The 18,191-nt window shown below is 50.2% G+C and overlaps 1 protein-coding gene across 2 annotated transcripts in view; it reads left to right on the forward strand.

The window, feature by feature from the left end:
- Positions 1-18,191, forward strand: part of RANBP17 (RAN binding protein 17) — a 548,236-nt gene that overhangs the window by 353,867 nt on the left and 176,178 nt on the right. For both annotated transcript variants that reach the window (XM_033927588.1, XM_033927589.1), the window contains one exon: positions 922-1,025. In XM_033927588.1, the coding sequence (XP_033783479.1) occupies positions 922-1,025 (104 nt within the window). The remainder of the gene's footprint in view (positions 1-921; positions 1,026-18,191) is intronic.

Raw genomic sequence — 18,191 nt, forward strand, 5'->3', positions numbered from 1 at the left:
TGCTGCTGGACTGTCTGCATCTTGTTATTGAGCTGATTAATTAATTAACCTTATTAATCTACTAGGAATATATTAGACTAGTATAGAGAGCCTTAGGATTTTATTAAATGTTTTATTTAGCGTTTGTTTCTTAGATAGTCTTAGTGTTATATTGTATGCTAATTTGTTTGATTCTTTACTGATAGTGAAATAAAGAGCTCTCCTGTTGTCCTAATTAGAATAATTGACAATAAATTAAGACTATAAGTATAGAAATGAGCTAGGAGTGAGCGGGAGAAGGACGGGCAGGAGGGAATGGAGACTAAGCCAGACCCTGCTCTGCCTGCCTGCCAGAAACTATCTCTATCAGCAGGTTCAAGCTTACAAAACTGTAGAACTACACCCAGCAGTTAAAAGTAAATACAATTTGATGGGATTGATTGGAGAGAGTCAATCGCTTATTTTGTAAATGCATAGCTATCTTGAATAGCTCATATTTACAAGGGGAGCATACATATGGGTAATACATCGGAAGGGTTACAGAATACTGTAAGTTTTGTGCATTCTATAAAGGAAATTAGGCACCTTAATTTTCTTATAGAATAATCTCCTATTTCATGCCCCATAATGTACTTATATGGGAGCTCCCAAGTATAGAACTACCCCATATGTATATCCAGTGCCACTATCTATCTTTATAGCAGCCACAATTATATATGGTTTTTAAATGCCATAGCCATGTTTAAAAAAAAAAAAATCAATCATAGCAGCTGTTGAAAACAGACTTGAATATTTTTACTAATGTTAGAACGAGCTATGAAAGCCATAAGCAAAGACTATCCTTCAGAATTGATAAAGTAATAAGCTGGAATTTCATTCATATAAAGAAGGTGGAGCTATGAAATCTGTTAGACCTGAACTTTTTGTCTCTATTTTCTACAGGTGAAGATGAAGATGAATTTGAAAATTTCATGTTACCCATTACAACTTCTTTTGAAACAGTTGCTCAAATATTCAACAACAATTATAAACAGGAGGAGGCAAAGGTAGGCTTGTTTCATTAATAAGAAAAGATACCTAACACTTGTTATCAAAACAAACATTTTAAAATCACATGTTGTATGTCTTAGTTTTCCTACTCTGCTGCATTTTTATTTGCCTGTCAATTTCTACCTGCTCCTTCAGTCTTCCAGGGCATTCAGAGCCAGCTTTTACATAGGTTACAGTTTTAGACAGGAGAGATGTCCCACGTCCGACATGATGTGGTTATAAAGAATTTTGCTATCATTGCTATACTCATGATGGTGAACTCATGCTCCCCCTCACCGCCCCACCCAAAGCTTATATCCCAAGTTGGCACTGATTTTGCTTATCTCGTTTAGTATCAAGAGCTTCAGAAAATTAGGAGTCAACTATTCATAGAAACATAGAAAGATGACGGCAGAAAAGGGCTACAGCCCATCAAGTCTGCCCACTCTACTGACCCACCCCATTAAGTCTGAGTGCTGATGACTCAGTTCCTTAGCTCAACCCTCGTAGGGATCCCACGTGGATGTCCCATTTATTCTTAAAGTCGAGCACGCTGGTGGCCTTGATCACCTGCACCGGAAGTTTGTTCCAGTGATCCACCACCCTTTCTGTGAAGAAGTACTTCCTGGTATCACCACTAAATTTCCCTCCTCTGAGTTTGAGCGGGTGCCCCCTTGTGACCGAGGGTCCCTTTGGAACGAATATATCGTTTTCCACCTCGACACGACCTGTGACGTATTTAAATGTCTCAATCATGTCACCCCTTTCCCTGCGCTCCTCTAGAGTATAGAGCTGCAATCTGCCCAGTCTTTCTTCGTATGAGAGACCCTTGAGTCCGGAGACCATTCTAGTGGCCATCCGCTGGACTTGCTCGGCTCGAAGCACATTTTTATGGTAATGTGGCCTCCAGAATTGCACACAGTATTCCAGATGAGGTCTCACCATGGTTCTGTAAAGTGGCATTCTTTAGCACTCTCCAGATCAGTAGAGGTTAACTTTACGAATGGGTATATATCTAATCATGACCAGCAGGTGGAGACTGAAAACAAAACTGTGGGACAGTATATCCTATCCCCTCTTCTCTATTTCCCTCAGTCTGTCTTCTTTCAGTCTCCAGCAGGTGTTGAGTGATCTGTACCCATCTCCCTTGGTAGGGCTGTTGGAATTTGTTTAGGGGGTCTATAGTCCCTGTTTTTAGCCGGACGGAGCTTGGGCGGACCCTGTTTGGGGGTTCGTCCGACCTCGGGGGTGTCAAACCTGGCGGGTCTCGAGCGGGGTCCCTCCCCCCACTTCCTCCACCTCCCCACATTTTTTTAGAGGAGCCTCAGCAGTAAGCCTTGCCCCCTAAATCAAGCAAGGCATATTGCTTCGAGAGCCTGTGGAGTCTGTTCTGAAAAAAAAAAAAAATCCTGAGGTAGTGCTGGTCTGGAGGGTTGTTTCCCTTTAAGAAAACTGTATTTTACTGTATTTTTTCAACTAACCGGCACTTTTTTATAGCTAGGTCGCGTATGGAGCAATGAGCACTTCTAAGGGGAAAAAGTGCTCATTGTGCTCCAGACGCGAGGCACTCGCGGCCAGCCTGTGCAAGCGGTGTTCAGGCCGGTGCGGTGGAGGAGCTCCGTCGGCAGCGGCTGCAGGCGCCCAAAGCTCCCTGCCGACGGTGCCTCGCGAGTCGGCAGAGAGCAGTGGGGAAGCCCGGTCTTCACCATCCGCCCACGGAGGGATTCCCCGGGCCGCCGACGGTCGGGTTTTTGGGGATTCCCTCTCAGCTGATTTTTTGACAGCTGATGCCGGCTTGCCTGCTTTAGCGGCTGAGACTGTTCAGGTCTCTCAGCCGCTGCAGGCTATGGAGGGAGCTGTTTTGGCGGGAAAGACGCCATCTTCTCACTCTGGCCCCTCCATCTTGTCTTCCACCTCAGGTGACCTTCCCCCTGTTTTGGAAAAGCAGGGGCAGGTTTCTGCTGGGTCCCCTGCGGTGGCAGGGAGTCCCTTGGGACCCTCGGGGGGTTTTTCCCCTGATTTATTTTTTTCTTTGTGCCGAGCCTATTTTCAGGCGGCTGGGGGTCCCGGTTGCGTGCAGGGGGTTTCGGGGGGTGGGGGTTCCTCCGCGCTCCCTGCGGCTTTGCCTCTCTCGTCGGTTGTGGCGTCCCCTCCTCCGCCGCCCTCGTCCAAGCGCCCGCGGGTGTCGTGGGACGAGGATTTATGGTCGGAGGAGCGTGTCGGTCTGGATGAGGACCTGGACTTTTCGGAGGAGTTCCAGGACCCTCTTGAGGGGACGGCCGCTGGCGGCGGGTTGTCGGGTTTCCCGTCTTCCTTCGAAGAGGCGTCGGTGGTGCGCCTTTTTCAGAGAGATGAGCTACCGGACCTGATTCAACAGGTTTCTTCGGTGTTGCTTTTTGAAGATGCGCCACCGGAGACTCCGCGGGTGGGGGACCCTCTGCTTCGGGGAATCCGTTCCGTTTCCCGCTCTTTTCCTATGCATCAGGATATTCGGGATATTATCCTGGAACAGTGGAAAACGCCGGAGGCGCCGTTTCGTTTGGCGCGTAGCATGGCTCGTTTGTATCCCATCCCAGAGGGGGATCGGGCTACTTTAGTATCGCCAGTCGTAGACGCGGTGGTCTCGGCGATTTCTAAGCGGCAAACCGTGCCTGTTGAGGGCGGGTCTGCCTTGCGGGACTCTGAGGAGCGCAAATTGGAGAATATCCTTAAGCTCAATTTTCAGGTCTCGGCTTTTGGGGTCCAGGCGGCTATCTGTGGGGGGCTGGTTGCTCGCGCCGTTTTTCGGTGGGCTGAGCGTGTCCTGGATCGGGAGTCTGATGACTGGTCTCTGGTGGATCAGGAGGTGGCGAAGATTGAGATGGCGGCCTCGTTCCTCTCTGATGCTCTTTATGACTTAGTGCGGATCTCGGCTAAGTCTATGGCCTTTGGAGTGGCCGCGCGGCGTATTTTGTGGCTGCGCGCTTGGGCGGCGGATGCTGCGTCCAAAGCTAAACTTACTAAATTTCCCTTTCGGGGGTCTTTTTTGTTTGGGGAGGAATTGGATAAGTTGATTCAGACTCTGACGGACTCTAAGGTTCCCCGTCTGCCTGAGGACCGTGCCCATCCTGCGTCTCGGGGTGGCGCGGGCCGGGGGCGTTTGCGGGAATTTCGCAAGTATCGCCCTGGGCATGGGGCTGCTTCTTTCCCGGCTCCGGGTTTTTCCAGGGGTCGGTTCTTCCAGCGCATGCAGCCCTTTCGGGGGGCCCGTCGGGGGGCAGGGAATCCCTCCGCCGGCTCCCCCGCTTCCCGTCCTGCGCAATGACTCCTTGCCGGCGCCCCCTTTGGTTCCGGTGGGGGCCCGGCTGCGCGAATTTTTCCCAAAGTGGGCCGAGATCACGTCCGATCAGTGGGTCCTGGAGGTGGTGCGGGACGGTTATGCTCTGGAGTTCGCCCGCTCTCTGCCGGACCTTTTCCTCGCTTCTCCATGTCAGTCTCCAGGGAAGACGCAGGCTTTTCGCCAGACCCTGCAGCGCTTGCTGGATCTCAAGGCAGTGGTGCCGGTGCCCCCTCCAGAGTGGGGCACCGGCAGGTACTCCATTTACTTTGTAGTGCCCAAGAAGGAGGGGACCTTTCGGCCCATCCTGGATTTGAAAGGGGTCAACAGGGCTCTCAAGATTCCTTCTTTCCGCATGGAAACTCTGCGGTCGGTCATTCTGGCGGTTCAGCCGGGGGAGTTCCTCACTTCTCTCGATCTGACGGAGGCCTACTTGCATGTTCCCATTCGGGACTCTCATCAGCGCTTCCTGCGCTTTGTGATCTTGGGGCGGCACTATCAGTTCTGTGCGCTTCCCTTTGGTCTGGCCACAGCTCCCCGGACGTTCACCAAGGTGATGGTGGTCGTCGCGGCAGCCTTGCGGTCGGAGGGCATCCTGGTTCACCCCTACCTAGACGACTGGTTGATTCGGGCAAAGTCGTTGCAATAGAGCTCCCGGGTTACGGCTCGGGTGGTGGAGTTTCTCCGGTCGCTGGGCTGGGTGGTCAACCTTTCCAAGAGTCGGTTGGTCCCGGCTCAGCGCCTGGAGTACCTTGGGGTTCTGTTCGACACCTCCTTGGGGAAGGTCTTCCTTCCAGAGGCCCGGGTGAGCAAGTTGCAATCGCAGATTCGTCTGCTTTTGGCGTCCCGGTGTCCTCGGGCGCGAGATTTCCTCCAGGTCTTGGGGTCGATGGCGGCGTCCCTGGATGTGGTGAGGTGGGCGCGGGCCCACATGCGTCCTCTTCAGTATGCTCTGCTCCGGTGGTGGTCTCCCCAGAGGCAAGATTTGGATGTTCCGGTGCCCCTGCGGGGGTTGGCGCGCTGCAGTCTGCGCTGGTGGCTCCGGACCCCTCACCTGGTTCAGGGGGTGGGTCTGGATCTCCCGCAGTGGACGGTGCTCCTGATGGATGCGAGTCTCCTGGGTTGGGGGGCTCAGTGTTTGGGTCACTCAGCTCAGGGCACCTGGTCCGCGGAGGAGGCCGCCTGGTCGATCAACGTGTTGGAGACCAGAGCGGTCCGTCTGGCGCTGTTGGCTTTCCACTCCCTTTTGCTGGGCAAGTCGGTCAGAGTGCTGTCGGACAATGCCACAGCGGTGGCTTATGTCAATCGTCAGGGGGGCACCTAGAGCACTCAGGTGGCGCAGGAGGCGGCTCTGCTCATGGTTTGGGCGGAGTCCCATCTGCTGGACCTCTCGGCCTCTCATATAGCCGGGGTAGAAAATGTTCAGGCAGACTTCCTCAGTCGTCACTTCCTAGATCCAGGAGAGTGGTGTCTCGGCGCCGGGGCGTTTCAGTTGATAGTGCAGGCTTGGGGGCAGCCCTTGATGGACCTGATGGCCACGGGTGGCAATGCCAAAGTGCCCCGCTTCTTCAGTCGTCGCAGGGACGGTCTGGCCGAGGGTCTGGATGCTCTGGTCCAGCCGTGGCCAACGGAGGGGCTGTTGTATGTGTTCCCTCCTTGGCCGCTGGTGGGCAGAGTGCTTCTTCGCATTGTTCACCATCCGGGTTTGGTGGTGCTGGTGGCTCCGGATTGGCCTCGACGTCCGAGGTATGCGGATCTGGTGAGGCACCTGGTGGCGGATCCTCTTCCTCTGCCTCTCTCGGACGACCTTCTGATGCAGGGTCCCATTCCCATGTTCGACCCGTCTCCCTTCTGTCTTACGGCGTGGCTCTTGAAAGGGGTCGCCTTAGCAAGAAGGGATATTCAGACAAGGTGATCTCTACACTGTTGGGGTCCCGGAGGCTTTCTACCTCTCGGGCTTATGTGCGGGTTTGGCGTCTCTTTGAGGCATGGTGTCGGGCGCGGGGAGTGACCTCTTTTCGCGCTTCTCTGCCTAACATTCTAGAGTTCTTGCAGGATGGCCTGGATAGAGGCCTGGCTTGGTCTTCTCTCCGGGTTCATCTTGCGGCCCTGTCGGCCTTTCGAGGGTTGGTGTCAGGTCAGCGTTTATCGGCTCTTCCTGATGTGATTCGGTTTTTGCGGGCGGCCAAGTTGCTTAGGCCTCCCCTACGGCCCTCGGTTCCCTCTTGGGATCTTAATCTGGTTCTCTCTGTTTTGGTGCGCCCGCCTTTCGAGCCCTTGGACGACTGTTCTTTGAAGGACCTTACTTTGAAGGCGGTCTTTTTGGTGGCCATTACTTCTGCTAGGCGTGTTTCTGAGCTGCAGGCTTTCTCTTGTAGGGCTCCCTTCTTGGAGTTTTCTAGGGAGCGGGTCGTCTTGCGGCCTGTTCCTTCCTTTCTGCCGAAGGTTGTTTCTCCTTTTCATGTCAATCAATCGGTGGTTCTCCCGGTCTTGGGTGGTCGGGAGGGCTCTTCTGAGCAACGGCAGCTGCGCAAGTTGGATGTCGGTCGGGTCCTTCGCTCTTATGTGCAGCGGACCCAGGAATTCCGGAAGTCCGATCATCTCTTTGTCCTCCTGGCGGGTCCTCGTCGGGGAGCTGGCGCTTCTAAGGCTACTATTGCGCGCTGGATCAAGGAGACGATTGCTTCCGCTTATCTTCTGAAACAGCAGCCTGTTCCGGAGTTTCTCAAGGCTCATTCCACTCGGGGTCAGGCGGCTTCTTGGGCTGAGTCGTCGCTCGTGCCTCCAGTGGATATTTGTAAGGCTGCGGGTTGGTCCTCCTTGCATTCCTTTGTTCGTCATTATCGGGTTGATGTGCAGGCGCGTCGGGACGCGGTGTTCGGTGAGCGTGTACTGGTGTCGGCCCTTCGGGGGTCCCGCCCGTGAGAGGGACTGCTTTGGTACGTCCCATTCGTAAAGTTAACCTCTACTGGTCTGGAGAGTGCTAAAGAAGGAGAAATTAGGTTCTTACCTGCTAATTTACTTTCTTTTAGCTTCTCCAGACCAGTAGAGGTCCCCACCCTGTCTGTTGTTATTGTTGTTGTTCGGGCTGTTGCGTGGTCAGTTTTTTGTGTTTTGCTGCGGGTTCTAGTATTTTTCTAGGGCCGGGGAGATTTGAAGAACAGCGGCTGTGGCTCGGCTGGCTTAGCTGGCGAGCTGTGGGGACATTTTCCTTCGGGTATTTCTCCTCTGCATTTTCCAACAGCATTTTTTGGGTATGTTAATTGTTACTCCTGTTCGGAGTATTGTTTTCTTTCTGTTTTCCAGTTCTTGGTTCTGCTTGGCTATTCGGCAGACTGAGGGAAATAGAGAAGAGGGGATAGAATATACTGTCCCACAGTTTTGTTTTCAGTCTCCACCTGCTGGTCATGATTAGATATATACCCATTCGTAAAGTTAACCTCTACTGGTCTGGAGAAGCTAAAAGAAAGTAAATTAGCAGGTAAGAACCTAATTTCTCCTTATGACTTCAGGTTTGCGGCTGACGAAGCTTCTCTTGATACATCCCATCATTTGCCTTGCCTTGGATGAGGCCTTCTCTACTTGTTTGGCAGCCTTCATGTCTGCACTGATGATTACTCCCAAGTCTCATTCTTCTGAAGTCCTAGCTAGTGCTTCTTCATTCAAGGTGTATGTTCTGCATGGATTTCTGCTGCCGAGATGCATGACCTTACACTTCTTAGCATTGAAGCCCAGCTGCCATGTCGAGGACCTGTTTTCCAACGTGATCAGATCCTGCGTCATACTATCCTTGAGATTGCTTTCACTTACTATATTACACAGTTTGGTGTCGTCGGCGAACAGTGCTACTTTACCCTGAAGCCCCCGGGTCAAGTCCCTTATGAATATGTTGAAAAGGGATGGTCCCAGGACCGATCCCTGCGGCACTCCGCTAGTCACCTCCGATGTCTCAGAGAGGGTGCCGTTGACCACCACCCTCTGAAGTCTTCCACTCAGCCAATCCTTGACCCATGCAGTTAGTTTCTCACCTAACCCCATCGATTTCATCTTGTTTAATAGTCTACGGTGCGGGACACTGTCAAAAGCTTTACTGAAATCCAAGTACACTATGTCCAGAGACTCTCCCGAGTCTAGCTTTCCTGTCACCCAGTCAAAGAAGCTGATAAGATTGGATTGGCATGATCTGACCCTAGTGAATCCATGCTGACAGGGATCCCTCAGATTTCCCTCATCCAATATCGTGTCTAATTTACCTTTAAGTAGAGTTTCCATGAGTTTACACACTATTGATGTGAGACTCACTGGCCTGTAATTCGCAGCCTCCGCTCTGCAACCCTTTTTGTGCAGAGGAACAACGTTGGCTGTTTTCCAGTCCAGGGGGACTCCCCGTACTTAGGGAGAGATTGAAGAGCATGGCTAACGGTTTCGCCAGAACATCGCATAGCTCTCTGAGCACTCTTGGGTGCAAATTGTCCGGTCCCATTGCTTTGTTCACCTTGAGTCTTGACAGTTCTCTGTAAACATAAGCTGGTGTGAACTCAAAATTCTGAAATGGGTCTTCCATGCTTTGCTTTGCTTCCAGCCGTGGCCCGTGCCCTGGTGCCTCGCAGGTAAAGACTGAACAAAAGTAATCATTCAGTAGTTTGGCCTTATCGGAATCTGTTTCCATATAGTTCCCTTCCAGCGTTCTAAGGCGTACTATCCCGTTTGCGTTTTTTTTCCTGTCGCTAATGTATCTGAAGAAGGATTTGTCCCCTTTCTTAATGTTCTTCGCTAGAGTTTCTTCCATTCAAAGTTTGGCCTCCTTGACAGCTGTTTTGACCGCTGCAGACTTTGTCCTGCATTCAATGTTTGCTTCTTTTTCCCCCGTGCGTTTGTATGAGAGAAATGCTCTTTTCTTCTCTTTGACGAGGTGCGAGACCTCATCAGTGAACCATTGGGGTTTCTTTTTTCTTTGCTGTTTGGTTACTGATTTTATGTAGCATTTAGTTGCCTCATGAAGGGTCGATTTCAAGGTTGACCACATAGCTTCCACATTATCAGTTACTTCTTGAACCTGCAGCATCTGATGGACGAAATCTCCCATGCGTGCGAAGTCAGTGCCCCGGAAATTGAGTACCTTTGTTTTAGTGTGTGATCTAGGGAAGCCTTTCTTAAGGTTAAACCATACCATGTTATGGTCACTGGTGGCTAGCGTTTCTCCCATCGAGACCTCCGAGACTCTTTCCCCGTTCGTAAGTACCAGGTCCAGGATGGCCTGGGCCCTAGTGGGCTCTAGTACCATTTGTTTGAGCCGTACTCTCTTCATGGACGTTAATATCCTCCTGCTATCACAAGTTGTCGCTGAGAGTGTGTTCCAGTCTACATCAGGCATGTTGAAGTCTCCTACCAGAACAACGTCCCCCCGTAAGGTGATATTCTCAATGCCTTCAATTAATTCTGCATCATTGTCCTCCGATTGTCTTGGAGGCCTGTATACCACTCCAAGGTACAGGCTTTTTTCTCTGGCCAGGTTTACCCAGATGGATTCCCCAGTATACTTGACATCCGAGATCCTGGTTGTCTTGATGTTCTCTTTGATGTAAAATGCTACCCCTCCTCCTAACTTACCCTCTCTGTCTTGTCAAAGCAGGTTGTATCCTGGTATAGTTATATCCCACCCATGAGAGTCTGTGAACCATGTTTTGGATATTGCTACTACGTCTAGGTCTGCAATAACTATTTCTGTTTCTAGTTCTAGAAATTTATTCCCTAGGCTGTGTGCATTAACATACATAGCTCTCCACTCTTTCTGATTACTAAGCTCCTGTAGTGAGCCACCCATTTGAATTAAAGTGTCACCTAGCGATTCTTTTGCAATAAGGGTACTTACCTCAGACTTAGAAGCGGAGTTTTGGTTCGCCCCATCAGGATTGTTACTTACTGCTCCAGTGTAAAAGTGGGTACCCACCCCCGACTTACCTAGTTTAAAGCCCTTCGAAGTAGGTGGGCTTGTCTGTGTCCGAAGACATACTTACCTCTGTTGGTCAGGTGGAGTCCGTCTGGTCCCTGTAGTCCCTGTAGTGCCTCTCCGTGATTCAGGAATCCGAAGTTCATTTCCTGGCACCATCGTTGAAGCCACTCATTCGTCTTCAGGATACGTTCGTCCCTGTCCCTTCCTCTGCCCCTAACAGGAAGAATTGAAGAGAATACTATCTGTGCTCCTGTCTGCTTCAGCCTCTTTCCCAGAGCTCCGAAGTCTCTAGCTATGTCCTCCAGGGTGTTCTTGGCAGTGTCGTTCGTCCCGATGTGGATGAGCAGCATGGGAAAGTGGTCCTGGGGCCTGAGAAGTCTATCAAGACAGGTGGTTACATCTCGTATTCTGGCTCCAGGCAGACAGCAGACCTCCCTCGACTGCAAATCCGGTCTGCATATTGGTCCCTCGGTGCCCCTCAACATGGAGTCCCCAATGGTTATCACTCTACGCTTCTATCAAACATAACCAAAAAGTATTCTGGGTGAAGCCAAAAATGTCAGTAATTATCCCAGTACAAGCAGACAGGTATTCTCACTAATGGGTGACGTGATCCAAAGGAGCCCGATGCGGACGCCTCACAAGCAGTCTTGCTTGAAGAAACTTCGAAGTTTCGAGTCGCCCGCACCGCGCATGCGCGAGTGCCTTCCAGCCCAGTATGGGGCGCGTCTCCTCAGTTCTTAGTTTTCCGCGGAGCCGAGAAGTCCGTCTTCGACTCTGCATGAAGTTTTTTCACTTGTGCCTTCTAAAGTCCGTGGTTTTGGGTTATTTTCGTCCTTTATTGTTTAAAAAAAAAAAATTTCTTCTATCCGTTCGACCGGGCAGGCCTATGTCCCGGCCTATCACCGGTTTCAAAAAGTGTGCCAAGTGCCAGCGTGCGATTTCGCTTATGGACCCTCATCGACGCTGTATTCAGTGTCTCTGGCCTCAACACCTTCTGAACTCATGCCGGCCTTGCTCCACACTCACCGCACGTGCTTTCAAGCATCGATGCGTCTTGTGGGAGTCGCTGTTCATGGAGTCCTCGACGGAGCCGTCCTCATCGAAGGGACCTTCACCTCCAACATCATGCGCAGCTCTCCAGCCTCCCGCCTCTGCGGCCCCGAGTCTCCTCAAGCCTGCATCGTTTGTGCCGGCTCAGACTCCAGCGCCCGCTGCAATGCCTTCCTCTGTCTCTCCAGGTCAGGTAGCACAGCAGCCCATTCCACCAGTAGTGCTAAAAGTGCCCAAGGCTTCTAAGCCCAAGCACTCACACACTGCCCCTAAGGTGCGCGAGGCCCGTGCAGGTGGTCCCATTGCTGATGCGGATCCATCCTTGCCAGCCTCGTTCCAGACCTTACTGGAAAAGCAATTCATTGAGCTCTTTACCACTATGGGGCCTAAGCTTTTCTCCCAAATCCAGCCTGGGCACGCGGAGGCCTCCCGCGAGGTTGAGCCGCCTCTGGTGCCTCAGCGGTACACACACTCTCTACAGGGAGCAGAGTCTCTGCGAGTGTCTGATCTGGCATCGATGCATGCATTGCAAGGAGCAGAGTCTTTGCCCATTCCTCCGTTGGAACCGATTCACTTGATGCAAGGAGTAGTCTTTGTGAGTGCCTCCAATGGAACCGATCCACTTGATGCAAGGAGCAGAGTCTTTGCGAGTGCCTCCGTTGGAGCCGATTCACCCGATACAGAGACTCGAGCCTCTACGAGTACCTAGGTGTGATCCCAGCCAACCACCTCTGCTTCGGTCAACCGCTTCCAGCCCCATCTACTATCTGGGGGCCTCAGCGAAGACCCACTCGCCTCGTCCATCGAGGCCGGTTTCCAAGCACAGTTTGCATCATCGATCGAGGCATTCATCAAGGCACTCATCCAGACACGCCTCGCCTCATCGGAAGCAGCCTTTTCTGGAGTATTCCCCACCGGCTACTTCACCCCCTCCGATGCCGGAGCTCGAGGACACGCTGGGGTCTTTATCACTACCACAATCCCCGTCCTCATTGGATCCAGAGGCCTCGCTGTCCTCGAATCCTTCTTGAGGCCCTGCTCTGGCCGACCAGCTGTCCTACTCCTCGTTCCTCCGGCAGATGGCAGCTGATTTTTGACATCCAACTGGACACAGGGTCTAAATTTTCGAAGGAATATCTGGAGACTATACACCTTCTCAACCACCTGCTGAGTCCCTCAAACTTCCTTTTCACAAGTTGCTGGATCAGACCTTTGTGCGGTGCCTTGAAACACCTTATTCCATCCCCGCCATGCTGGGCAAGTTGGATGCCAGGTACCGCACGGTGCACCATAAAGGGTTTGACGGTTCCCAACTCTCCCATCAATCCCTTTTGGTGGAATCCTCACTGAAGCGGTCTCACCCCTCCCAGATCTACGCCACCGTTGCACCTGGTAGGGAGGGCAAGACCATGGACCGATTTGGCAGGAGAATTTACCAGAACTCCATGATGACTTCCAGAGCTCTGAATTACAACTTCCATTTCATCACATATTTTGAATTCTTCCTTTCTGTACTCCAGAAGTTCATTCCCTATTTGGACCCCAGAGCACAGTTTGAGTACCAGGAGGTTCTGGCCTCGTTGTCCCAACTCCGGCTACAATTGATACAATCCTCCTACGATGCCTTTGAACTATCGGCTCGGGCTACAGCATGCTCGGTGGCCATGCGCCGGCTGGCGTGGCTCAGGACTATCGACATGGACTCCAATCTCCAGGACAGGCTCGCCAATGTGCCATGCGCTGGTACTGACCTCTTCGATGAGTCCATCGGGGCGGCAACCAAGAAGCTCAGCTTTAGCGATGATCGCTATTACCAACCTGATTCACAAAACGGCTCACCGTGTGTTTTCCCCTTAATCGTCCATTTTCCGATTTGGCCATGCAAATTAACTAAAACCCTATGCAAAGTAGCCAAGCGAGTGATGCACTGACTATTCCACGTTGTTGCTCTAAGACTATGAACAATCCTACCTATATATTTATCTCGCTCTTTATAAAACCCTGCTTAACCACTGTCTATGCAATCTATACAATTTTCAGTCCTTTCTCCATTGTTGTAGCTCGCTGATTTTCCTCAGCCATTTTTCCTGTAAACCACCTCAAACCGAAAGGCTTTTGCGGTATATAAATAAAGATTTATGTTATATTTATGTTAATCATGTATTTTTAATGCCGTACAGGAGGGGTGTCCAACCTGCAGCCCGAGGGCCGCATGCAGCACCGTGAAGTATTTTGTTCAGCCCCAGTTGAGGGCGATTCAGTGTTTTCCTCTGCTGCCCCCGGGTGTTTACCGTCTTGCTAGCTCCCTCCTCTGTCTTGCTGCAACGTTTGTGCGTCCCCAGAAAAATATTTTGCCCAATGTGGCGCAGGGAAGACAAAAGGTTGGACACCCCTGCTGTACAGTGAGAGATTGGAGAAACTGGGCCTCTTCTCCCTTGAAAAGAGGAGACTGAGAGAAGACATGATCGAAACATTCAAAATACTGAAGGGAATAGACTTAGTAGATAAAGACAGACTGTTCTCACTCTCCAAGGTAGGGAGAATGAGAGGGCACTCTCTAAAGTTGAAAGGAGATAGATTCCATACAAATGTAAGGAAGTTCTTCTTCACCCAGAGAGTGGTGGAGAGCTGGAACGCTCTTCCGGAGTCTGTTGTAGGGGAAAACACCCTCCAGGGTTTCAAGACTAAGCTGGACAAGTTCCTGCTAAACTGGGACGTATGCAGGTGAGGCTGGACTCATTTAGAGCACTGATCTTTGACCTGGGGGGCCACCGCGTGAGCGGACTACTGGGCAGGATGGACCACTGGTCTGACCCAGCAGCGGCAATTCTCATGTTTTTATGTATAACTTATGGGCAGACTGGATGGACCATTCAGGTCTTTATCTGCCATCATTTGCTTTGTTACTATGTAATAAAGGGGTGCATGTGTCTTTGCCATCAATAAATTACACTCTGAAATAAAGTGCCATAAAACATATTCATTTCTTCTGTGCAAACATACAGATTTGGGACATTACACAGTCCAGAACTTTTTGAAACCAAAATTTAATACATAAATCAATACTTTATTAAAAGGCTCAGCATATATGTCTAAATAGGAACTCAGCTTGAAATACCGAATGCTGAAACTGGACAAAGTGATTAGGATAACTGATAGCTAAATAATGTTTTTATATGCCTGTGGGAGTCATATTAGGATTGATTTGACAAGTCAGTTCAGCTGTGGCACAACCATAATATCTAACACAGCATTATGTTTTATTAGTAAATTTCTTAAGTGCAGCAAGCTGCTTATGTGAAAACAACAGTATATTTTAAAACAAGACTTGCTGATTTGAAATAGTACATGAAGACAGTTTAGTGTATTAGAATTCCTTGGCTATTGATTGAATTGGGTTATTTTAGTTGAGTGTGGGAAAGTAAAGTGTGACTGATGGAAAGAATTCTAGTTCTCTGGCTGAAGGACTCTATAGAGTTCTCAACAAGACCCCTCATGTTCTTTCTCAAACTGGAAACTCCAAGTCTTTATTTCTTTTGTGAAACCCTGGATTGTTTATTTTGCTTTTGATATACCACCTTTCACAGATAAAGCAATTTACAACAAACAAATCATGGGAGGAAAAGATCACTATGTAACAATGTTCTCTCTAAGCTAGGCAGTTAGGTGGCCACGCACCTTTTAGCAGAAGGCAATGCAACTGTTCAGCCTCACCGCACAGCCGGTAGGGTAGGGACCAACACCTTCTGCCACTACTGCTGCTGCTGCTTTCTCGAAGCAGCAGCAACAAACTGAACCAAACTGGCAGCTAGCCCTTCCTGTACATACCCAAACTGCCCACCCACCCTCTGCGATGATATTTCTTTTGGGGCAGTTTACCACTGCTGCAGCTTCAGGAGAGCAGCAGCAATGATGGGGATGCTGGGGATGTTACGGGGCAAACACTGATGGATGGGGGGAGAGGGGCAAACGCTAGTAGATGTGGGGTAGGTGGGAGAGAGAGAAGGTAGATATTGGTAGAAATGGGGTGGGGCAGATGCTGGTGGAAGATAGATGAGGGAGAAAGGGGGCAGAATGTTGGAAATGGTTTGGGGTGGGGTGGAGGAGAGAGAGGGTGCAGAAGCTGGTGGATGTGGGATAGGTGGGAGAGGGGGCAAATACTGGTAGAAAATGGGTGGGGGTAGATGCTGGTGGAAAAGGAGTGGGGAGAGAGGGTATACATTTGTGGGAGTGTGGTAGGAGGAGAGAAGGGGCAGAAGATGGTGAAAATGGTTTGGGGTGGGGGGAGAGAGGGGGGAAGATTTTGTACATAAGTGGGAAGACAGAGTCTAGATAGAATGGGAAAGAAGGCAAATGGGATGGGTACAGAGAAGAGGGGGATGATGGAATAGTGGAAGTGAAAGGGGGAGATGCTGGATGGAACGTGAGGGGGAGGAAGGGTCAGACGTTATATGGAAGGGAAGAAATAGAAAGAGGAGAAAAAATATTAATAGAAGGGGAGAGAGGGGAGATGCTGGATAGAAAGGGGAGGGGGGAATAAGCTATATAGAAGGAGGAAGACAGAACCCTGAATCGAAGAGTGGGAGATAGGAAGGAGATGATGGAAGGGGGTAGTAAAAGGGGAGAGAGGGGGCAGATTGTATGGAAAGGGGAGAGAGAGTGCGGAGATGCTGGATGGAAAGGAGAGGAGAGAAAGCAGATGCTGTATAGAAGGGGAAGATGCTGGATGGAAGAGGGGAGAGAAATGAGCAGATATTTGAGGGGAGAGACAGAAAAGAGGGCGATAATGATGTAAGGGGAAGAAAGGGCAGATATGGGGCAAACACTAGAAGGGGGAGAGAAAGAGGGCAGAGTTAGTGAAAGACGAGAATAAAGGGAAGTAAAATAGATCTACGGTGAGGGAAAGAGCTGGAAAGCTGTCAATAGACTTTAAAAAAAAAGGGAACTCGACTAGATAGAAAGAGTTAATCTGGACATAGAGGTAGAAAAATAAATTGAAAGCCAAAAGGAAAAGGAGGAGAGAAAAATCCTGACAAGAGACTTAAGACGGAGGAAAGCAGAAACCAGAGAAGTAAATGACCAGAAAACAAAGGTAATAAGGCCTTGGAACCCCTGAAATCACAGACAATCCAATCTAAGGGGAAGAGATCCTGCTTGGATGATCCAAGCAACAATGGGGCAAAAACAAGCACGTGTTTGCGGATATATCTCCTCTTGCCCCATCTGGGGTTGTGCCAGAAGTCTCAGGTCCCCTGATACAAAGCTTCTCTGATTTTGTCAGCCTCTTATGGAAAGCCTATTTAATTGGACCAGGAAGTGCTGCACTGCCTTTGAGCGCATCTGCTCTGCCTAAGGGAGATCCTTCTCCCAAGCAGGCATCCCCGCTAGGCTGGCTCCCATGTCAGTGACCCTTCACAGCTGGACTAGGATGATTGGAAGTCCCTTTCCATTCCTTTATTATTGCGGGGCTCTTATGCAATGGTGGATGATGTGAGAGCCCTTTTGGGGATCAGTAGCCAAGGGACAGGAGCGGCAGCAGATCATGGTGATGATCCCTCTTTGCACCACCTTTTCAGGTCAGCTCAGTTTCCCATGCAATTTCTGAAACTCGATGCCCAGCAGCCCTTCACCTCACAGTGCACTGTCATGTGTGGCACTAATGCACAGACAAACCTTTTATCTATTCATCCAGATCTTACCACCTTAGTCACTGACCAATGGAAGGCATGTGAAGGCTCCCTTAAGGTGGCCAAAGCTATGTCTAGGCTCTATCTTTAAGGCATCAGATTTCCAGTAACTGTTTCTATAGCTGAAGGTAGACTCCACCAGTGGCACAAGTGACCATGCATATCTCCCTTCCTAGTGAAGGTGGAGTGATGCTGAAGAACGTAACATAGATGTGATCCTTAAAAGTTTGAAGTGCTGGCTTTGGGCATCAAAGCTGTAGCAGCTACCTCCTTCATGTCCCAGGCCTGCAATATCACACTATGGGCTACTCCTTTAGAGCTTGGGGTTTCCTGTCCCCACATATTTAAGGAGGATGTGGATTATGTGGCCAATGTTCTTTATGACATCATCAGAGTCCTGAGTAGGGTTGTAGCCTACTCCATTTTTGCCCACCAGATGCTCTGGATCTGACAATTGGCAGGTAACTCAGCCTCCAAGACCATGCTCAGTAGATTACCCTTCAAGGGGCAGATGTTGTTTGGTAAAAGGCTAAATCAGGGGTAAGCAGTTCCGATTCTCGAGAGCCGCAGGCAGGCCAGGTTTTCAGGATATCCATAATAAATATGCATGAGATAGATTTACATCTCAAGGAGGCAGTGCATGCAAATCCATCTCATATATATTCATTGTGAATATCCTGAAAACCTGACCTGCCTATGGCTCTCGAGGACTGGAATTGCCTACTCCTGGGCTAGATGATCTCATGGCCAGTGTGTCAGATAACCTTCCCAAATTCCTTCTGGATAGTAGGAGTAGTTGCAATACTGGGGGCAATTTTTGTGCCTCTAGGAGATCCCACAAATTTTCCTCTGGTTACTCCTCTCAGAGGCCCTTTAAGAAGTCCAGGCAGAGATGTGGCAGTTACAAGTACCATCAGCCCTTGGATTCCCATGGTGGCTTGGCTCCAAGAAGCAGCAATGTTGGCAGGATGACAGCCACTCCTCCTCTTATCGTGGAGGCAGCTGTCAGCATTACGGGGAAAATAGGAACAGATTTCAACTTATCGCTGGGTTCTGGACATTATCAGGGAGGGGCACAGGATTGTGTTTTCTTGGCCCCCTCCAGATCTGTTCCTTGACTCTCCTGCTGAATAGCTGGAGAAGGAGGCCAGAGTCATAGCGACAGTACATCTCT

This window comes from Geotrypetes seraphini, chromosome 18 (genome assembly GCF_902459505.1).
Source record: "Geotrypetes seraphini chromosome 18, aGeoSer1.1, whole genome shotgun sequence".
NCBI lineage: Eukaryota > Metazoa > Chordata > Amphibia > Gymnophiona > Dermophiidae > Geotrypetes > Geotrypetes seraphini.